At 38.8% G+C, this 23,846-nt stretch overlaps 1 protein-coding gene across 1 annotated transcript in view; it reads left to right on the top strand.

Annotated features, from left to right (window-relative positions):
- MROH7 (maestro heat like repeat family member 7) overlaps nucleotides 1–23,846 on the top strand; it is a 75,367-nt gene that overhangs the window by 26,899 nt on the left and 24,622 nt on the right. The window contains exons 7-14 of the mRNA XM_074221353.1: nucleotides 989–1,112; nucleotides 9,945–10,040; nucleotides 12,429–12,551; nucleotides 14,296–14,431; nucleotides 15,045–15,157; nucleotides 17,134–17,310; nucleotides 18,655–18,809; nucleotides 19,642–19,780. Of these exons, the coding sequence (XP_074077454.1) occupies nucleotides 989–1,112; nucleotides 9,945–10,040; nucleotides 12,429–12,551; nucleotides 14,296–14,431; nucleotides 15,045–15,157; nucleotides 17,134–17,310; nucleotides 18,655–18,809; nucleotides 19,642–19,780 (1,063 nt within the window). The remainder of the gene's footprint in view (nucleotides 1–988; nucleotides 1,113–9,944; nucleotides 10,041–12,428; nucleotides 12,552–14,295; nucleotides 14,432–15,044; nucleotides 15,158–17,133; nucleotides 17,311–18,654; nucleotides 18,810–19,641; nucleotides 19,781–23,846) is intronic.

The following is a 23,846-nucleotide window of genomic DNA, read 5'->3' as shown; positions in this document are numbered from 1 at the left end:
ATATATTAAATTCCTATTAATAGAAGATAGAGTGCTGGGCTTGTAATCAGGAAGATTCTTCTTCTTGAGTTCAAATTTGACCTCAGATACTTACTAGCTATGTGACCCTGGGCAACTCCCTTTACCCTGTTTGCCTCAGTTTCTTCATTTGTAAAATGAGCTGGAGAAGGAATGGAAAGCCACTCTAGAATCTTTGCCAAGAAAACCTCAATGGAGCCAAAGAGAGATTGAAAGCCTAAACAAAAATATTGCAAAAGATTTGACTCACAGTAGAGTGGACCTGTAGTTCATATCAATCAGCAAACACATGTTAAACACCAACTAAGTGTAGTGCCAGGATTGGAATGCAAAGACAAAAATGGGGAGCACAGAGATCCAGCTAAGGGCATGGAGGAAGAAGAGGGTTATGCTTGAGGAAAATGTCAGCGTGGGCTGTGTTGGGGGCAGGGCACTGAGGTGTAATAGGCCTTGACATCATGGAGGTGGTGCCATATTGAGTAAGTGATTTGGATTTGTGTGAGGGGGTGCTGTGCTAAGTTGCTAGCCTTACTTTTTCCTCCAGAATCATCTGGGTCCAGTGATTGGAGATGGCCCTGAATGTGAGGCAATCAGGGTTAAGTGACTCACCTTAGGTCACACAGCTAATAAATGTCTGAGGTTGAATCTGAACTCAGATCCTCCTGACTTCAGGACCAGCACTCTACCCATGGTGCTGTTGAGCTGCCCCCAAAAGAGACATCATGGCTTATGGTAGTTAAAGTGTCTGTCTAGTAAACAGGAGATCCTGGGTAATAGGATTAGAAAGGTAGGAAGTCTCCAGGTTATAAAGAACTTTAAGTGCCATAGTTGACCTTGTAGGTATTAGAGAGCTATTGGAATTTAAGGGAGGAGACATAATCTGATCCATGTTTTAGGACAATTACAAAGGCAGTTGGAGATCAATGAGGAGGCTGCTGCAGTAGTCCCTCCCTGTTTTATTCCTCCCTAGACACATCCAACTGGAAAAATGGGAGAAAAACAATCTGGTGGCCAACTGTGTGAAGAGTGTGTTCTCCTTACCCTCAGTACAGACCATGCAGGAGCAGGATAGAGCCAATGCAGACTTTAAACAGGTAAGACTTGGCTCCCCAGCTGCTTCATACCTTCCATCTTCTTTCAGCTCCCTGAGAAGAATGGGCATTTTCCCTCTCTCTCAAGATGGTAGAGGACACCAAACTTTACCCAAGGTACTCTTGAGAACATGCTAAAATATTGACATTGCTCTGTGAATGTCCATCTCCTGAGAAACCTTGCTTAATTAGTAATAGTAATAGAGTCAGTAATTAGTAATTAGTAATACAATCAGAATTTCAGGGGTTAGAGGATCCCTAAATACTTTAGTCCAGATATGTTCAACCAGGGACAACAGACAATGTGGCCAATGTTTTCTGGTGCTACTGAACTAGATTCAAATGTAATTGGAAATGTTTTAACAAAATAAATAAAAATACAGCACAATTCCAACAATGTGAATTTGTAATATATCAATGTGACCTGAAATTTGAATTTGACACCATTCCTTTATTTTACCAAGGAAAAAGGTGCCTACCAGTTGTAGGTACTATATTTTAGAAGGGATGCTTATAGGAAAGACTCTTAGGAAGGATCCAGAGTGAGTGGAGTTAATACTAGTTCTGGAGGTGAAGGGACGTGGCTTCAACACCTGAGTCTTTTGCTTATGACCTGTGTGATCTGAGGTACAGAACCTAATTTCTCAATGCTTCTTTTCCATCATTGAAGCAGTTAAAGGAGATAGACGAGAAGATCTTTCAGCTCCAGGTCTGTGATCTCAAGGATGGTTGGTTCTGGTCCTTTGTTAGTGAAGAAGACTAAAATGACATCACTATGTTTGAGACTAACTAGAGTGTATCCAACTGTGGCTAATCAGAACAATATGAGCTTGGAATGTTCTATCATATGTCAGGCACAAATAGTCTACTTGGGGTGGTTACTCTAGACTTGCTCATCTCATGTTTCCTTTGAGCTACTTCAATTCTACTTTGCTTATGTAACACAGAGCCCTCTCTGATGAGAGCATCCCATACTGGATGGTCCTCTGATAGTATCTCCTCTGATAGTGTCTCCCATTCTGTATGATTAATTCCAAAGTTCTTAAGAGAGACCTTCAGAGTCTCCCTGAATTATTTCTTCTTATGTCCTCATGAACATTTGCCCTATGTGAGTTGTCCATAAAATAGTCTTCTTGGCAAGCATACATTTGGCATTCAAACAACATGACCAGCCCATTGTAACTGTGCTCTCTGTAGTAAAGTTTGAATGCTTGGTAGTTTAGTTATTTGCATTTCTAACTCAGGCAGAGATGGGGAGGCAGATGAGATATAGGGATTATAGGGAAAGGAATCTTTTCCCTCAGTCTGTAGAAATTTATGGCATCCTCCTTATTTCTAATACTTCTTTCACAACATGCCTAATATGGAAATATATTAAACATGATTGTATATGTCCAATCTATATCAGATTGTTTGTTGCCATGGAGAGGAGAGAGGAAAAAGAAGAGTGAAAGAAAAATGTGGAACTCAAAAACTTGCAAAAGAATAAATGTTGAAAACTATCTTTGTATTTAATTGGAAAAATAAATAAAGCGAAGAAACTTGTGGCATCCTAAACTAAATAGGCACTAAATTTATGACTGAAATCTAAGTTCTCTACTGTGAATTTCAAAATTTTGTTTGAATGTTTTTAAAATTCGAAAATATCTCAGTTTTGGGCTACCATTTTGTATTATTTATTTCAAGAAAAAATAAAAGTAAATTTCTGTGAAAATTACATGAAAATAACATAACTTTTATCACTCTTCCCTTGGAAAGTGACAGATTCATTGTTTTAGTGCAAAGGAGGAAGATTATTTCATTGACTAAAAAGAAAAAGGAACTGAAGCTAATTTTAAAGTATTATCAGTGAATTTCCAAAGTGAAAAAAAATGGGTTTTCCGTCTGCAATGTAAATTTATTTGGTCCTTAAGAACAGCTTATTATTAACTCTTTTCTTGACTATAAAAAGATAGAAGCTTGTTTAATATTGAGAGCAACTTGAAAAAGTAAAATAAAATTTAATTTGGGGGAATGTTTTATGTTATCATTATATTTTCTTCTACAGGTAATATAACAATATAATTGTTTAAGTAAACTAGCAGCAAAGTCAGCTAAAGATTTTTGAATAGACCATGTATTTGTAAATTCTTAAGAACCCAAAAAGGTAATGGAATTGAAGTTAATTGTTATGCGTAATAAAAACTTGTTAAATTGTAAAGGAAAAGTTCTGTAGATAGTCTGGGATATGATTAGGGAAATAAAAGATAAAGGGAATTAAGAAAGTAGAAATGTCAGAAAGAAAAAGGTCTGTTTTGAATGGCTCTACTCAAAGTTCACTGGGGGAAGAAAGAAAGAAAAAGAGAAAGTTTATGCAAATAAGGATGAGAAGAGAATGGGAAAGAAAATCAGAATCTGTTTCTACTGAATGTGAATCAAGAGTTTGAAAATAAAGGTTGGAGTTTTAAAAAGAGAGGTTCAAGGAGGCTTATGAACTTACTGAGACTAGGATATGAAAAATATTATGTGATTATTCTTCATTATATGAAAACTATATTTGCAACATGAAATTATTTGGAGATAGTTTATGTTTCTAAGGACCATTAGAAGATTATAGTTTACTCAATCTGAAGAATATAAAATTCTGCTGGACCCTAAAATAGGGAGTGGAGGTTACAAACTGTCACTTTAGGGGCAGCTAGGTGGTGCAGTGGATCCAGGACCCACCCTGGAGTCAGGAGTACCTGAGTTCAAATCCAGCCTCAGACACTTAATAATGACCTAGCTGTGTGACCTTGGGCATGTCACTTAACCCCATTGTCTTGCAAAAAAACCCTGTCACTTTAAATCTCTGGCAGTAGACTAACTGAAAGTAGCAAGATCATGAAAGTTTATCTGACCTGGAAAAGTTGTGAAATTCTAAAATAATGAATTGGTTTACTGTGAAAATGGGGTCACCTCTTCCATCACAAACATTTCTTGCCTAGATGGGGGGGGACTTAAAAGTTTATTTATAGTGTACATATGATGTATATGATTTGTGATTATGAAAATTATGAAATTATAACTGGAATGGTATAGAATAAAATTACTTCTTGTGTCAACTTAGTCTCAATAGAATCTAGTCTTAAAGATTGTATTAAGGGTTTAATATGCAATACCTCAAAAAATAGATATCTTTTAGTCTGGAGGTTTGCAGTTATCAGTCATTGCTTTTTTTTTTTTTTGAGTGAGCTATAAATATTCACTATCCAGAAATCCAGAATGTAATTATTTTCTTGATTTCTTGCATTTAGATATAATTATTTTTCTTTGTTTGTTTTGCTTTATTTTTTGCCAGGCAATGGAGTTAAGTGACTTGCCCAAGGTCACACAGCTAGGTCATTATTAAGTGTCTGAGGTCAAATTTGAACTCAGGGCCTCTTGAGTCCAGGGCCAGTGCTCTATCCACTGTGCCACCTAGCTGCCCCCTATAATTATTTTTCTTGATAGATTTTTATATCAGGATGAATTTAAACTTGAGAAGAGGGAAAAAATGAAAAAAGGATGTTGAATGAATTGTTTTTGTAAAGTCTGGCAAACTTTTTATCGTTAATTTTTATTGCAACAACATGAGAGAAATAGTAACTATATCTAGCCCTAAACTTTGATTAATGAAATTTACTATTTGAGGCAAAATCTCTTGAGGATGTAATTTGATATTCTGAGTTTTCTGTTCAGGTATAATTGAATGATCATTAAGTTAGTAATTCACCATTTGAGAGAAATGTCATGAATCACTTAAACAGATTATGATCCAAGAACTGCTACAGGTGGATGTCTGAGTCTGGAAAAGTTAACTTTGCATTAGTGAGGACAGAAGCCTACTGACTCAGTTTTTCTATTGTGCTATTTTTGTTTGAACAGGAATGTTTTTCACCCAGTTACTCCTGACCTTGGTTTTGATACCCTGTGAAGAATGCATAACTTTGCTATATGATTGGATGTTCTAAAAAATTAAATATGACTCTTACCTGAAATCACATAGAACTAAGAATGTTTTATCCTACTATGCTTATGCTAAATCATTCTGTTCCTTTAGGCTTAAACCTAGAGGAACAGCCTTGGTGTTATAATCATGCCCTTCCTTTTTCTATTCATAACAAATCTCTTTAACCATAGAAGGTAAAGCTGTAACATATACATATATATATATATACATATATATATACATATATATATAATATACCTATATATGTATGTAATGAATCTTGATGCAATACCCCAGCTCCTCTGAATTGTTATAAAAGAATACAAGTACGAGGTGTCTTTATTGTGTTGCCTATTTTGATGTTCTTTCTAGAACTCTCTTAGTTATAAGGTCATTTCCATAAGATCTAAAATGGTTTTGACCATATGAACTAATTACTGGAAGGTCAATCTGATTATATTTTATTGGGTTTTTACTAAATTATACTAAAGCTTATCACTATTATTAGCAGACTTTAGTTGCATTACCTAGAGATTCTCTACAAGTGACCAGAAACTTGAGTTTGGTCAAGGAAATACCTACACAAATCTGCCCTGGATCCTTCCACATATGCTTGAAAGATGAATAGGAAGGGCTTACTAAACCTGAAGAAACTTAATACCTTTATATTAGATTTCATTAATCATCCTATTGTTATTTTAGTTTTGCATGTGTTATAGACCTGTTATCAATAAGCTACTTATTTCTGCTTGGACTGATCCTGATTTGGGAATTAATAAAAAACAAAATTGTGAGACTATCAGTTGTTTCAAGGAAGAGAATTGTTAGTAGCCAATAAAACCAAAGCAATTCCATTTTGTCTGCAGTTCCTTCTTCTTGCCCTTGACTGTTTGTATTGCAACAACTAATGTGTTGGGGCGCCTAGGTGGCACAAGTGGATAGAGCACTGGCCCTGGAGTCAGGAGTACCTGAGTTCAAATCTGACCTCAGACACTTAATATTACCTAGCTGTATGGCCTTGGGCAAGCCACTTAACCCCATGGCCTTGCAAAAAACCTAAAAAAAAAAAAAAGTGATGAACAACTAATGTGTCTGTGACCTTCTTGACTGCTAAAGCAAGGATAGTCCTAACTATTGGGGTAGGAGTTATAGGAGATAACTAATCTGAAGAAGAAACTTTCTGTCCAATCTTGAGGTAGTCCAAACCCAATTTACCTCCTTCCTAAATTATATAAACTTTGTGCTTTGTTCCTTTGGGGAGTCTCTACTGATGCAGGTGGAGTCTTCTTGCTGGCAAACCCAACAAATCCTTGTTGGTTTCTAAATTTGAGGTTCTGGTTTTGGTCTTGGTTCTGGTTTGTTTCATCTCCAAATGTTATATTGTTTAGTATTTTTAATCATGTCCAACTCTTTGTGACCCCAATGGGAGTTTTCTTGGCAAAGAAACAGTAGTTTGCCATTTCCTTCTTCAGCTCATTTGAGAAATGAGAAACTGAGGCAAATAGGGTTAAATGATTTTCCCAGAATCACACAGTTTAGTATGTGTTTGAGGTCACATTTGAACTCAGATCTTCCTGACTCTAGATGCAGAGCTTTATCCACTGTACCAGCTAGGTGATCCAAAGTGCTTTATAGTGTCTCTGCCATTTAAACATTATTTGTCCTTTCTATGTGTTCCTACTGGTTTTGTTGATAATATAAAGAAATATTAATGATTTGTCTTGTTTTATTTCATATCCTACAACTTTACTGAAATAATTATTTTAATTAGTTCTTTGGTTGACTCTCTAAAGTTCTCTTAAGGAAGCTATCATATAATATACAAAAGGGATTATTTTGTTTTCTCTTTGTTTATACTTATTCCTTCAATTTATTTTTCCTCGTCTGATTGCTATAATTAGCATTTCTAGGAGGTATATTGAATAGTAGTGTTGAAAACGGACATCCTTGATTTGCTACTCATCTTATTGGCAGGACTTGTAGCATATTCCCGTTAAAGATAATGTTGGTTCTTGATTTTAGATAGATACATTAACATTTTTAAAGCATCATTTTTTCTTGCTTTTTAATTATTTTAAACAGGAATAGGTATCACATCTTATCAAAAGCTTTTTCATCTCTTGATAGAATAATATGATTTTGTTGCTTTTTTGTTAATATGATAAAGTATATATTAATAGTTTTCTTAATAGAGAACCAATCTGACATTCCTGGTGTAAATCCAGTCTGATCGTAGTTGTATTGTGGATTCCTTGCTGATATTTTATTAAAAATTTTTGCATCAATATTTATTAGGTATATTAGTTTAACTCTTTCTAGTTTAGATGTTGAAATCATACTTGTGTTATAGAAGGAATTCAGTAGGACCCAAACATTACCTATTTATTTAGCAAGTAGTTTCTATGAAATTGGAATTGTTTTTCAAATGTTTAGTAACATATGCTTATAAATCCAGCTGGTCTAATGGAGTTTTTTCCCCTCTTTGGGAATTCCTTTATGACTTTTTTCAATTTCTTTTCCTAAAATAGGATTATTTAAATCCTCTATTTTCTGTTGCATTAATTTGGGCAGATTTTTTTGAAGGTCATCAAATTCACTGTAAGTGATTGTACTAAAGAGACACCTGAGAGTTTAATATTTTGTATGAATTTATTTATTTTTCCAACTACATGCAAAGATAGTTTTCAACATTAATTTTTTAAAGATTTTTGAATTCCACATTTTCCTCTCCCTTCCTTCCTTCCTTCCCCCATCCACTTGATAGTGAATAATCTGATAGGGCCCAGAAAGAGGTCATGTGAAGATGGGAGAGTGGCCTTTGGCAGCTTTCTATTTCCTCTTAGTGCCCCTCTCCCTCTTCCTAGGCATCTTTCCCTCATCTCTTCTACAACTAGCCATCCAAATTCCCCTCTCCTGATAGTAGCCAAAGAAATGAAGTTCTAATGGTAGAAGCAGGGCCCTTAGGAGGAATTTTGCATTAAAAGATGAGAGAACTATTGACCTTGAAGGCAGAAGAGATTGTTCCCACCCCCTCTTCCCCAAAGTCATTAACTGGATGGTTAAGCTATCGATATCTGGTCAGTTATTGATGACTTTAATTGTTTTTATACTATGACTGATTGGCCTGCTTTCAGAAAATCAATGGGAATGCTGGATACATCATTCATCTCCCTTCTTCCTTTGTTCATTCAACATAAGAAGAGGATCCAGTGCATTAGTATGAATCTGGAAAGGGGCTGACCAATCTACAATCTTTTCTGCAGCTAGCCAGATAACCTGGAAAGTCAATCAGTTCTGGAACTCACACCTCAGAAGTACCCTCTGGCCCTAGATCCCTTCCTTGGATTGGATGGTGGAAGGTTTTTTCTACTACCATCCTTGAAGAAGGGTACTCAGGCCAGTTATCTCTCTAGCATTCCATCAAATTGAACTCTTCTGCATTTCTCCATCATGTGCCCACACTGGCTACCTTCCCCACATTTTAGCTTTCCTTTATGTGTTGTCTTCTCCATTAGAATATAAACTCTCTGAGGACATTCCTTTTGCTGATATTTTTGTTCCTCCCCCCCCTTTTTAATCCCTAACTCTTAGGGTAGTGCCTTATACTTAATTGCATGCTTAATAGATATTTGGGGACTGATCCAATAATCAGTAAGCCTTTACTAGGATGATCCAGACAAAGTATGCTAAGCCAGTGTACTAAGAGCTAGGGCTACCAAAAGAAGCATAAACACCATCTCTGGTCTCAAAGAACTCACATCATTAATGTTTACTTATGTAACTGGATATTATTACTCAGCTGAATGTTCCATAAATAACTTAAATTCAAGATGCCCAAAACTGAACTCTAAAGTTTTCCCCTAAAACTTTTCCTGCTTCCAGATTTCCCTAATACTGTTAACTGGCACCTAAGCTTGAAAGAAGTAGTCATACTCCATTTCTCCCTCTAAATCCCACGCACATTCAGTCAGGTGTCACATCCTGTCTCTTCTCCTCTCATACTGGCACCCTGATGCAAGATTTCATCACCTTGTGCCTGGACTATTGCAATAACCTGCAGACTCAAGTCTCTTCCCCACTCCACTCCATTCCATCTTCCATTCAGCAAAGTTATCATGTCAAAGTGCCCTCAGATGGGCAAGTCACTCCATAGTCAGTAAACTATGGTTTCTTATTGTCTTTAGGATCAGAGAGAAAAATCTTCTGTGGCTTCAAAAACCCTCTATGACCTGATTTCCTCCTACCTTTTTTATCAGCAGTCCCTTAACACCCTTTCCCATTTATGCCCACTGATCCAGTGACACTGGCTTTCATACTGTTCCATCTCTAGCCTCTCTCTGGGCATTTTCTCAGGCTGTACCTCCCTCCTGGTAGAATCTCTGGGGTGATCTTCTTCCTCATCTCTTCCTCCTGGCTTCTCTAGTCTCACGTAAATTTAATCTAAGAAATCTTTCCTAATTCTCCCTTAATACTAATGCTTTTCTATAATTTATCCTCCATATGACTTGTTGACACATAGTTGTTGGCTTGTTTTCTCCCCTTTTACACTGTGAGCTCCTTGAGGTTAGGGTCTGGGTTTTTGTTTGTGTTGTTGTTTGCTTGTTTATTTTGTCTTTCCATGTAGTAGTGCTTAATACAGTATTGTGCTTAATATTTATTGACTGACTTTAACATAATAGATGCTTGATAAATAATTTTTGACTGACTAACTTTAGGAGGCATTTCACCTGTGAAGTTCTATGATTCTCTTCCTCTTGGCTCACAGAAAGGTCTAAAAGGCAACTCCTCGATCCCCAACCCCAAAACAGCCCATCGTTTGTGAGAGGTCCTCTCATACTCTTCAGAACTCCTAATTGCCTCCCTTCTCTTTTCCTCTCCTCCCTCAGATGTTGTATTCTCGGACACTGGATGCCCTTCAGACATTGCTGAACTCTCTCTTCTTAGAAGATCCTTCCCCAGACGGACTATCTAGCCTTTTGGAGGTCAGCATGGGGGTTCGAGAAGGTTCTGGCCCTGATATAGGATGAATTAGAGATAATGGAAGGACCAGAGTGAAGTACTAATGGAGATGGGTCTGGGCATGAGATTTAGAAGGTAGGGTTGGGACTAGAGACATGAGCAAAATCACAACATCTTGAGGTCATTAGAAATGACCCTTTCTTCTTCCTGTCCCTCCAACTTCTTCCCTACCCTTTCTTTTCCATCCTCAGCTCCTTATCCCTTTCTTTCATCTCTCCCTTCTCTCCTTCCTCCTTATCTATCTCTGTTACTCCATCCTCCATTCCTATTTCCATCCCCATTCCTATGCCCATCATTGTCCTTTTTACCCAATCTCACTGTGGGAAGGTCATGGATTTGGAATCAGAAGGCCCTATGTTCAACTACATAGTCTTCTACTCACTATATGCAGTACCTTTGACAAGTCAAATAAGGGTGTTGACTCCCTTGACTTCCAATCTATGCCCCTATGGTTCTTCTAAGATGGCAGTGTTTGATCATTTAAACCATACAGTATCACTGAGGGAATATTGATTCCCCAAAGATGGACTTTGGTGTTTAGGGAATAATTTAGAATCTATTGAAGGGATAGTACAGAGGCTGGATTCAAATACAGTCTCAGTCACTTACTACTTGTGTGACCTTGGACAAATGACTCAATCTCTCCGATAAAATTTCTGCAACTGTAAAATGAGGAGGAGGAACTAGATGATTTCTGACCCTCCTTTGAGCTCTAGGCCGGTGAAGAAGGCACTAAGCATTTATTAAACACCTCCTTATTGTCTGACACTGTAGTAAGCATCATAGGTACAAAATCAAGTGAAAAGAAAAATGGTTCCCGGCACTCAAAGAGTTTGGAGAAGATCATGCATAAAAGGGGAAGGGAGAAGTCAGTAGACTCAGAAGCACATCTAAGAGGCAAATGGTTCATGAAAAGTTTAGGTCCATTCCCAGAATGGAGACCAAGGAAGGACTCTACCAATAGGAGATCTATGATCCTTGAATCCAACTTCTTTTCAATTCTGGGTCCAGTTCTTTGTCCCCTAGCAACTTCTGTCCAAGATGGTGGGTTTAATAACTTAACAAAGGTTTTTTTTTTAAAACTCTATTCATTCTCCATAGTAGCTTTGTAAAACAGACAGATTAGGTAGAAATGTCCCCATTTTACAAATGAGGCAGCTAAGATCCAGAGAATGGAAGAAGTTTGTCAAGGTCACACTTTGCCACTAGGGGGCAGGATAGGTCATGGTCTTATCATATTTGCTCTTCTTCTCCACCCTCATTTTCCTATTCTCAAGCCCCTTCATTCTCAAGTTATTCCCTCTTTGCTTCTCATCATCTCCATTATCTAAATCTTTCTTTCTACCATTGGTGTCTCCCTCATCCCTTCACCCTCTTCAACCTCATTCCCTCTTCCCAATTTTTTCCTACTTTCTCTATCCCAATTTACTTTTTTTCTTCCTATCTCTAGCTCAGACATTGTCTGGATCAATGCATTCTATATTCTAAGATCCTTTTAACTCTAACTAACATTCTGTTCTCTGTGTTCTAGTATAATTGTACACATCCTTTGCTCTAAGGTCTTTCAGAGCACTAATATTCTGTGTTCTATGTTCTAATGCAGCTCTAACATTCTGTGTCCTAAAGACCTCTCCAAACTTTGACATTGCATGATCTAAGATCCCTACAAGCTCTCACATTAAGTATTACAAGATCCTTCCCAGTTATGACAATCTCTGTTCTGGTTTCCTTCTCAGCTCTGATAGGTGATGTCCTTGGTTCCCTCTCAGTTCTGAGTTCCATGTTCTCAGTTCCTTCCCCACTCTGACATCTTATGTTTTAACTTTCTTCCCATCCTTGATAGTCTATGCTCTAGTTCCCTCTGTTCTGACATTCAGTGTTCTAAGTTCCCTCCCATCTCTGTTCTGTTCTAATGTACATTTTATATATTCTATGCTCTAAGGTTTTTCTAACTCTCTCATTCTGAATCCCAAGTTTCCTTCCAGCTCTAACATTTTCTGCTCTAATGTACATTTTATGCATTCTTCATTCTAAGGAACTCTCTAGCTTTAGTGTTCTATTCATTAACACTCTGCATTTGAGGATTTCTTCTTGCTTTAACATTCTCCATTCTAACCCCTTCAGCCCCTTACAACCCTTGGCCACTAGTTGCGAAAGTCCATGCCCAGAAGCTACAGAAACAGAGACTAATAGCACCTCAGAGCTAGGAAGGACTTATAGGGTCACCCACCCCATGGAAAACACAAAAGCCAGAGCGAGGAAGCTGGCCTAGGTCACACACCGAGTCAGGGCAGAGCTGGGGGCAGGGGCCACCCAAGGCTGGGACTCTTGACACGTTCTTCTCTCCACAGTCCCTGGGATCCTGGATGACATCTGCAAAGGCGCATGAGAGAGCCAGAGCGGTGAACAGCAATGTCTTCCTGCTAAACTGCACGCTCCAGACTCAACCTTTCTTTACCAACTTTGTAGAACAGGTCTCAAGCTTCCCTTTGGAACCTAAGGGAACGGTGACCTTCAAGCACAACTGAGGGAACTATTTTGAGGGTGCCAGTCTCACAGGATGGTCTGTGTGTCTCCATTAGTATCCACACATGTCTGAGTATGTCAGCTGGATGTGTGTGAATGTGTGTGGATTTGGGAGGTGAGAGCTAGAAGTGACTGATGAGATTATCTAATCTAATCCTGATTTGTGATAGAGGAGAAACTGAGCCTCATAGAGGGGCATTAACCAGAAATAGACTTGAGGCCTCCTGAGGTCTCACACTGTCTCCCTGCACACATACCTGTACAGGTGTCTATATCTGTTTTTGTGTCCAAATATGTCTTCACTCTAAGCAGTTCACCATCCACTTGTTTAAAAAAGGTTGGCAGTATATTGAGCAGCACACCATTAGCCATGATAGGAAGATGTGTATTTTTGTCCCTGTTCTCATGGAGCATACAGTTCTATGGAAGGAGAGGAGACACATACAAAAAGGAATATAAGACCTAGTTAGAGGAGTAGGGAAGCATTAGGTGAGGTCGCAGGAGAAGATCATTCTTCATTCCAAAGTGGGGAATGAGAAGCAGCTTCCTGGAAAAGATGGTACCTCAGTTAGACTTTAAAGGCTAAAATTAAATATAACAAGAAAGGGAAGGAAGAATTCCATCCCTAGGATATGAGCAAAGACTAGAGCTGAGAAAGCTTAGGGGAGATTGGTCAATTTGACTGCCTGACTGGATGAATGGAACAAGCATTTATTTGGCTTTTGTTCAGTCATTTCAGTCATGTCCGACTCTTCTTGAGATCATTTGGAATATTCTTAACAAAGGTACTTGAGGGGTTTGCCATTTCTTTCTCTAGTTCTTTTTACAGGTGAGGAAACTGAGGTAAACAGGGTTAAGTGATTTGTCCAGGGTCACACAGCTAGTAAGTGTCTGAGGCTGGACTTGAACTCCAGGTCAGCGCTCTATCTACCACAGCACCATCTAGTGGCTCCTTGCACATATTACGTCCCCAATATGGCTAGGCACTGTTAACAAATATTATCTCATTGATCCTCGAAACAACCCTGTAATGTAGATGCTACTATTCTTCCCATTTTACAAATGATGAAGTGAGGCAAACACAAGTTAAAATGACTTGCCCAGGGCCACACAGCTGGTAAGTGGCTGAGGTCACATTTGGATTGCACATCTAACTGATTCCAGGTCCAGGACTCTGTCCACTACATCACCCAGTGCTTGTCCTAGTGTAGAACATTGGAGGTTGTTTGATACAAGGCAGGTGGTAGTACATTGTGATGGGCCCCAAGTGTTAGAAAGTTTGACCTTTCTATAGGCAATGGACAAACATTGCAGGATTTTGAGAACAACAACATAGCCAGATCTATGTCAGACATGCCAAGGATGAGTTGGAAGGGGGGAAATTCTTGATGAACTGTTGTGTTCAGATCCCTCAGAGCAAGGACTAGCCCATTCTTCAATGTGCAGAGACAAGCCTAGCCCATCCTTCAAGGGGCAGGGACAGGACCAATAAGTGTTTGCTAATTAAGTGAGAGAGGCAACAAGGTCAGGCAGTCCTGGTTTCATATCATGCTTCTGACTCTTGTGAGCTTACATGTAATCCTGAACAAGTCACTGAATCTCTCTCATCCTCAATTTCTTCATTTGTGAAATGGGCAGATTGAACCTCTTGGTACCTGAGACCTAACTCTGGTCTGTGATCCTTTTTAACAGGCAACTTTTGGCTTCCCCAAGTTTGGTCTTCTGCTCGGAAGGTTGATTCTTCGAGTCTGTGACCCAGATGAAAACATTGGCCATGAAGCCCTGGATGGCATCATAGTCCTTTATACCATCCTGGAGCTACAGAAGAGTATGTGATGGGACCAGTGACATGGAGGGAGAGAGAGCAAGGGAACCACCTTTATCCCCCTTTATCCACAAATAGCATTAGGTTCCTTGAACTTTAAATTGTTGAACCTTATGGATACTGGAACACAGAATGCTAGCACATCAAGGGTCAGAGATGGAAGGGAAGAGAACACATCAAGAGAAAATTTAGAATGCTAGGGTTGGACAGAACTTTAGAATAGAATTAAGACAATAGAATATTGGAGCTAGAAGTGGATAAGGTTCTCAAAGGCTGGTTTAGTCCAATGCTTCCACTAAAGGAATGCAATAACTAACAGTGCAATTCTGCCACTCCCTAGCAACTCTGTCTCAGTTTCATCATCTGTAAAATGAGGGTTCTGAATGAGAGAGATAATCTTTAAGATCCTTCTCAACTCTAAACTGTCGGACAGCATCTTGAAGGTTTCTAGGAAAGATGGCAGCAGGGATGACTCTGATTCCAAGGCTTCTGCACCCCAAATCGTAACCTGGGTTTTTATAAGGGGATCAGGTTTCTATGAAGGTAGACCAGCTGAGCTGGGATGGGTTGGGCTTCCATTTTGGGGGGAAAGCATTATCTCTCCTTTTTCTTCCAGGATACTTAGATAAGGAAGAGACCAACCATCTTGAGCTGTACGAGAGTAACAAGCGATTTTTAGGCCCCTACAACCCCATCAGCCCTTGCCAAAACATCTTGAGAGTAATCGCGGTAACTACAGGCAAGGGGGAGGGGGGATTTGGTTGATTGAGCAATTTTTCAACAGCGCTTATTAAATGTTTGCTGTGTACTATTCAATGGAAAAGCACCTGTCCTCAAGGGGATTACATTCTATTGATCCAGAGACTTAGTATGGGCAACAAGGACTTTGCCTCCAGAATACTGATATCTAAGGAATATGTGTCTTTGCTTCCTCCCTGATTCAGTATCCCTCCCTAAGATTATTCTCCAGGTATAACCAATCTTTCTGAATTATTGATCTCCACATACACAATAAGACCTCTCCACAATATTGAAGGGCTGGGGACTCTCAGCTATGCCTTAGGGGCATACCTTTTAATGGGTGGGATGAGAGAGACAGGGGGGTTGGTTGTATTCAGGCTAGATTACCCTCCTAGAGGATTGCAGAAGCAAAAATGAAGATTCCTTGCCCATTCAGGGAATATTCCCCCTCCACACTTGGCTTCCCCAGCTCCTTTCAAGTCGCAGCTCAACTACCTTCTTCAAGCACATAGGGGCTCAGTAAAAACTCCTTGATGGTGGCCTGTCCCCTATAACAATGGACTTCAAAAGCGACTTTAAGCAAGAACTCCCTATGCAACACTCCTAGCAATAGATAGAGCATCTAAGAAGCATTTATTGTATGGCAATCACTGTGCTAAACTGTGAGAATATAGATACAACAAAATGAATAATAGTCCTTGCCTTCAAGAAACTTACATTCTAATGGGGACATAAAAAGAAACTGGAAAGTGGAGGTAGGTGAAAAATCTCTAAATAGGGGTAGGGTCAAGAGGTAACCTAGGAGTCAGTTGGGGATGATCATCTAGGCACTGCTGGACCCTTCCCAATGACAGGGAGATCTACTTTTGAATAATTCTATAAAGGACAGTCTGGGTCCTACTGAGGATACTGCTAACACTAAGGGTTATGTCTTAAAGCAATTGTTTGGAGTACAAGCCACTTGAAGCTCACTCTTTCCCATTCTTTCATCTGAACCATGCAAAACCAACTACCTGCCTCCCAACTCCATAGCAGCTAGCTCATTATTAACTGAACCCACTCAACCCTCGGATCTTATATTTAAAGTCCAGGAAAATAGATTAAGTTTTGAAAATAACTCCCAACAAAACATACTTGTTACAAGAATTTTGTTTTTCTCACTTTTTCATTGGGAGGGGAAGAGCAAGAGAGAAAGTGAGGGTAAGATAGAGGAGAGGGGGAGGAGAAAAAATAGATTTTTGTTCATTGAAAAATGTGATAAACATTTTTTTGTGATAAACATTTAAAAAGAACTATCGGTCTTAATTCCCCTCTCCATTATCCAAAAAAAAAAAAAATTCAATCACTTACCATGGGTAGATGAAGTTATATATAAAAATGCATAAACATTAATGCTAAGTAGGATAGTAAGATAAGGAGCATCATGTTTGGCCACTCTTGATAGGGTGGAGTGTTCAGCTACTCTCCCTGATTGAGTGTTCAGCTACTCTCCCATTCTGTCCTTCTTTGATACCCTGGATGCAAATGTTTCCAAAGGTTAGGAGGAAGGATATCATTAAGTATACTTGGTCTCAGAGTTAAGGGAAACAAATCACTTAACTATATTCCATGTTCCTGGTCTCCATGCGCTTGGCAAGAAAGTACTGAACTCCTTGGTTGCTCACATGGACCTTCAATAGTCTGTCCCCAACCATCCTCAGGCATCTGTTTCTGATTTTCTTCCCTTTGTGTCCCAGTTTCATCACAGGAGTATGTCACTCAGCTAGTAGTTTTTAGACATCCCTCCATTCATCTACATGGCTGCTCCTGCCCTGAATTTCTCTCTCTTTTTGGTTCCTAAAGTATGACAAATATTGTGGTGGGCAACCTGCCTCTTTCCAACATGCACTCTTGGGTCTTATTCTTTCCACCTGAATCAAGTGAAATTAAGGCTAACCTTCTGGATATGGGTCTGTGCTTTTCAGGAATTTGGAGACTATCTTGGATCTCAAGAATTGAAAGATCTGCTCCTGGCAACCTTGGAAGGCCTAAGGGATGGCCAGGAGACCCCTGCAAAGGAGACAGCAGAAATGATGCAATTAGCTTCTGAAGTTACCCTAAGCTCAGTTCTGGAGTGGTATAGACACAGGGTATTGGAGGTGGTAAGAAGGCTGCTAGAGAAAGTATTAGAGGCAGGGAGGCCGTCCCAAGTGCAGGGAACCCCAACTTCCCCCTTCCCTCCCTTCATCCCATCTTTGGGTGATTTGAGCCCTACATAGCTATCTTGGGTATCCAAAGGGGAGATGAGAAGGTTGACTACACATTTGGAAGACAGCAGAGCCCCAGGGGGGGCCCTCTCTTCCCTTTGCTCTTTCCCCTTGAGCAACAGCCACACTGGGGTGGACCATGGAGGAGAGTCATCACTCTCAGGCTGGGGCTGAGATTCTGTACCTGGAGAAGGAGACTAAGCAGAAACCTTTACTCCTCTTGCCTCTGCTTTTCTCCTCTCTCACTCTCACTCTTTGTTCTGATTTCTTCCCTTTCTCTTCTGTCCTTACTGATCATTCTCTTTCCCATGTTCCTCCTTTTCCCTGTCATTATTCTCCTCCTCCTCCTCCTTCTTCTCTCTCTCTCTCTCTCTCTCTCTCTCTCTCTCTCTCTCTCTCTCTCTCTTACTTTCTCTTTTCTTCTTTCTTTTTCTTCTCTACTTGACCTTCATTGTCTATCCTTTCCCCTCTTCCTTGGTTTCTCCCCTTGCCTCCTCCCAATCTCCTCTTCCTTTCCTTTTCTCTCTCCACTTCTTTTCTGTGTCTCCCTTGCCTCTCATTTCTCCCCATGTGTTCTTCCCATCCCTCTTTCTTCATTCCCCTTCACCCATATCCCCTTATCTTTTATGCCTCACCTGCTTCTTTTTTGTCTCTACTGTCCTCCCTTCTCTCCTCTCTCTTCCCTTCTGTTTCTCTCATTTTCCCTTTTTCTCTTCTTTTTGCTCTCTTCCCTTCTGTCTTTCTCTTCCTTCCTTCTCTCATCCCCTCTGTCCATTTCCATTGCTCTTCTCACTTAATTGCTCTCCTTTCTTCCACTTGATTTCTCTTCTTCCTTCCTCATTTCTACCCTCTCTTCCCTTTCTACCCATTCTCTCCTCTGTCTCTTCTCCCTTCTTGCCTCTTCTTCCTCCTCTCCTATCCTCCTCTGTCATCTATACTTCTACCCTTCTTTACTTTTCCTCTCATCTCCTCCATACATTTCTCTTCCTCTTTTCTGTTTTTTCTGCCTTCTCTCTTCTTTCTTCCATTTCCCCCCTTTCTCTTCTCTTGTCTCCTCATCTATTTTCTTCCTGTCTTTTATTCTCTTTGCCTTCTTTTCTTTTCTAATTCTCTGTTTTATCTCCTCTCCTCTCTTTTCCTTTCCTCTTCTACATTTTCTCCTTTCTCTTCTTTTCCTTTCTCCTCTCTCTCTTCTATTTCCCCCCCTCTTGTCTACTTCTACATCCCATTTTCCTCCAGATACCAGACATCATGAATGGCATCTATGTCCATTTAAGTGCCATCCACGAGCCACGAGCCCGAGAAGTTGCCCTCTTGCCCATCTCTCTCCTGGCCAGTTCCTTCATGACTGAGGTGGTCATCGCTCTGCTCATGTGCCCCCTTCCACTGGACAGGTACCAGTCAAAACTGTTGGGACAGAGCCTCTTTATCTAAAAGAACTTTCTACCTCCTCAGCCTCACTTGCCTCACTTGTCAAATAAGAAATAAGCTCTGACTCTCAAATATTGTCATGAGAAGTGCATCACATCATAGGATTTGCATCTGGTGGAGACTTTGAGAGTCATCTAATTCAACCTCCTCATTTGACAGGAAAACTGAGGCCCAGATGGGATTAAATCATTTGCTTAGAGTCATGCAGATACTGAGTGGCAGAACTAGCTATTAGAACCTGTCCCTCCAATTTCAAGGAGCTAAATAGTACCATGTAGATGTGAATTATGATGACATGATCCTTGATAATAACTCATGAAATATTCATATCTTTAATGGCAAGGACCAAGTCAGTGCCAGTTTTACCCCCCGCCTTCCCCAGTGTAATGGTCGTAACCAGCCAGGAATGAGACTGGCTAAAAATGAGAGTAGACTGTGTTTAAACAATTTTTGGGAAGATTACTGACAAAGCATGGGTCCTAGAACCACACTTTTGGAATTTTAGAGTTTGAAGAGACATGAGGATGCACTTGATCCAACTCCCCGTCTTATGTATGTATCCTCTTTCTGAGAAATAACTACCCAGATGCTTCTTGAACACCTTCAGTGATGGGGAGCTCACTTACTACCTGACTGCCAAAGGAGTCCATTCCAATTTATACTGGACTAGATCTACCCAGGATCTCCAATGAGTTCCACTTCTCTTTTTATCCCATTTCATTCCCATCCACCTGGAATCCATTGGCAAATGGATGGGTTTACATCCCCTCCATGATTTGATTTTGTACCTCATAGCAATGGGGCAGAGATGTGGAGGCAGCTAATTCTTCGGAAACCCAGCTGTGATATCCGAGACCTTCTGGAGCTGCTCCTGACCAGTCTGAAAGAGAAGCCCATCACCAAGAAGGGCCGGGCCTCCATTGTACCCTTGGCGGTAAGAACTCTGTGTACTCATTCCTCAACTGCTTCATCTCTTCTTTCATTTACTTGAAGTCAGAAGACCTGTTTTCTAGTCCTAGCTATCACTAATTCCATGTGACCTTGGGCAAGCCACATTGACCACTGCAAACTACACGCTCTCTAAGAGCCCTTCCAGTTCTAATATTCTTTGTTTAGGAACTCCATTCTAAGATCTTTTCTAGTGCTAACATCATGTAAATTTACAATCCATTGTTTCATTCATTTTTAATTCATTCCGATATTCTTTTGTTCATTATTTCCTTTTGTTTTTTTTTTAACATTTTACTTGTTAATTGGTTAATTCCATCATCACTACATCCATTTTTTACCACCTGGTGGACATTTTAGGAGCCTTCTAATTCAAACTCCTCATTTGACAAGAAAACTGAGATCAAGATAGGATCAAAACATTCGCTCAAAGTCATACAGGTATTGGATAGTAATTAGCACCTGTCCCTCTGACTCCAAGAAACTAAATACTGCTACGTAGATATGATGGGTCAAAGCCTCAGACAAAGTCACAGAGGGTTCAAGGTCCTTTATAAGTCTTTACTCACTTAAAAAACTTATCCCCTGAGCCCCCATCAGTGTGGGGGCTCAGACAGAGATGACAACTGCTTCAAATCAAAAGCATTTCATGATGTAGTCTCTAGTACAGGGACCCAGGACTCAGTCTTATACTCTGTCATGGACAATCATTTTTTCAAAGATTTGAATGAAGTTTGAACTTGTCACTCTCCCTTCCACAGCCTGTATCTATTCTCCCTACATCTCTAACCGTAGCTGATTCTATCGGTAGCAAGTTTCCTCAGGTTCCCTCTTCCAAAATTTGGCCAGATTTATCTCTCCCCTCCCCACCCAGAACTTTGGCATATCCTGAGTTCAAAAGCTACCTTAGATATTTTTTAGCTATGTGATCTTGGGCAAATCATTATCTATTGTTTTTTAACTTGAAAAATGGCAGATGCCTTTGAAGGTTGTTTGAGGATCAAATGAGATAATATTTCTAAAGTGCTTTGAAAATTTTTTCAAAAGTGCTATATAAATGTTAGCTAGCTATGACTTATCATAGGAATTTATGCCTAGTAATACTATATAAATGTACCTATTTTCTCACAGTCCTTCCAGTAGATATCACTCCTTTTTTGTCAGTGTTGCCAATCTGATTCATGTGAAGTGGTACCTCAGAGTTATTTTAATTTGCATTTCTCTAGTTATTCATTGATTTAGAGCATGTTCTTTCATATGGCTCTTAATAGCTTGGATCTCTTCCTCTGAAGATTATCTATTCATATCATTTGATTACTTTTCAACTAGGGAACAGCTCCTGTTCTTAAAAATTTGAATCAGTTCCATAGATATATGAATATATGTAGATACAAGTTTATATATTATATATGAAATGAGATTTATATCAAAAATGCCCCCTTCCCACCATTTCCTGCTCCTCTTCTGACTTTAGGGGTATTGATTTTGTTTATTAAAAAAAAAAAACCTTTGCATTTTATGTAATCAAAATAGTCCATTTTTACCTTTTGTGGACTTCTCTATCTTTTTGGTTTGGTGTTAAACAGAGTGGTAATTTCTTCCATGAGCCTCTAATTTATTTATGATGTCAGCCTTTATATCTAAATATATACCTTTTATAGATTGTCTTGGTATATGGTATGAAGTGTTGGTCTATACCTAGTTTCTGCTAGCCTTTTGCTTTCCAGTGTTCCAAATGATTTTTGTTAAGTAGTGAGTTCTTGTCCAATAGCTGAGATCTTTGGGCTTATCAAACATTAGGTTACTATACTCATTTACTTCTATATATCGTGCACCTAATCCATTCCACTGATCAACCTCTTTATTTCCTCTGTAGTGCCAAATTGTTTTGACATAATAATTTATAGTGTAGTTTAGGATCTGATACTGCTAAGCTCCCTTCCTGCCTAATTTGTTTCATAATTCTTTTATAATTCCTGACCTTCTGTTCTTCCAGATGAATTCTGTTATTTTGTCTAGTTCTATAATGTAAACTTTCAGTAATTTGATTGGTATAGCCATGAGTAAGTAAATAAATTCAGAAAGTATTATAATTTTTATTATGTTGACTTGGCCTATCCAGAGCAATTAATATTTCTTCAATTATTCAGTTCTGTATTTGAATAAGGAGTGTTTTATAATGGTGTTCACAAAGGTAAACTTCCAGGTATTTTGTATTATCTGTAATAATTTTTAATTGGAATTTCTCTTTCTATTGCTTCACACTGGCAGAAATGCTGATGATTTGTGGAAGTTTATTTTATATCCTGAAATTTTAGTGAAATTGGTTCACCTAATTTTTTTGATTGATTTCTCTAAGTAAATCATCTTGCCATCCACAAAAAAGGATACTTTTGCTGCCTCTTTTTCTATGCTTTTTTTTCTTCATTTTTCTTTTTTTTCTTATATCTAAAGAGACTGTTTCTGGGATTATTCTGAAGAGTAATAATAATAATAATAATAATGGACATCCTTTACTTTGTCCTGATCTTATTGGAAGGACCTTTAGCTTATTTCCATTGCCGATAATTTTAGTTCTTGGTTTTAGACAGATACTCTTTTAGATAGATGTTCTTTATCATTTTTAAGGAAATATTCATTTATTTCTATGCTTTCTCCTTTTTTTTAATAAAAAATGGGTGTTGGATCTTGTCAAAATCTTTTTCTGCATCTATAAATATAATTTTCATTGTTTTATTATTAATATGATCAGTTAAGTTTATAATTTTCCTAATATCAAACTGGTATAATTCTACCTAGTTAAAGTGTATAATCCTTGTGATACGTTGCTGTAGTCTCCTTGCTAATACTTATTTAAATATTTTCATCAATATTCATTAGGGATATTGGTCTCTGATTTTCTTTCTCAAACAGGTTTTTCTTCCCTCAAATGACTGTTGTTTTGTTATTGTTGAATTCAGTTGTGTCTGATTCTTTGTGACCCCCTGGACCATAACACACCAGAACCTTCTCTCCTCCACTGTCTCCCATTGCTTCCAAGACACTATCTATCCATTTCATCCTTTGTTGCCCTTTTTTCTTTTGCCTTCAATCTTTCCCATTATCATTTTCTTTTCCAACGATGTGGCCAAAATATTTTCATTATATGGCCAAAGTATTAAGGCTTCAACTTCAGTATTTGGTATTTTTTTTTTTTTTACAAATTGGCTAATTTGACCTCCTTGATGTCCAAGGAACTCTTCAAAAGTCTTTTCCAGAAGCACAATTTAAAACTCTCGATTCTGTGGCACTCATTATCCTTATAATCCAGTTTTCACAGCAGTTACCTTACTCCTGGAAAAACCAAAGATGGCTTTGATCCCCTTTGACAGCAAGGTGATGTCTCTGTTTTTTAGTATGCTGTCCATACTTGCCATAGTTTTTTTTTTTTTCGAGTAGCAGGAGTCTTTCAATTTCATGATACAAATTCCATCTGCACTGATCTTTGAGCCCAAGAATATAAAATCTGACACTGCTTCCATTTCTTCTCCCTCTATTTTCCAGGAAGTGATGGGACCAGTTGCCAAGATCTGAGTTTTTTTAATGTAAAACTTTATGCCAAATCTCCTCTTTCACCTTCATCAAGAGACTTAATTCCTTCACTTTCTGCCTCAAAGTGATATCTTCTGCATATCTCAAATTGTTGATATTTCTCCCAGCAGCTTCATTCCATGTAGAATTGGAATTAAACCTTTAAATGTTTAGTAGAATTTGCTTGGAAATCCATCTGGTCCTGGGGTTTGTTTCTTTGTGAGTTCATTTATGACTTGTTCATTTTTTTAAAATTATATTTTTAATTTTTTTTTCATTCAGCAAAAATCTGCCTTCTCACCCTCTCCCACCCCTCCAACTTGAGAACTAAAGAAAACTCCACTACAAAGAGCAGATAGTCAAGACATTTCCACATTGACCATGTCAAAATAAAAATATTTGTCTTGGGGTGCCTAGGTGGTGCAGTGGATAGAGCAGTGGCTCTGGAGTCAGGAGTTACCTGGGTTCAAATCCGGCCTCAG

Source organism: Macrotis lagotis, chromosome 2 (assembly GCF_037893015.1).
Source record: "Macrotis lagotis isolate mMagLag1 chromosome 2, bilby.v1.9.chrom.fasta, whole genome shotgun sequence".
NCBI classification, from domain to species: Eukaryota; Metazoa; Chordata; class Mammalia; order Peramelemorphia; family Peramelidae; genus Macrotis; species Macrotis lagotis.
This window is presented reverse-complemented; position numbering and strand designations above follow the sequence as displayed.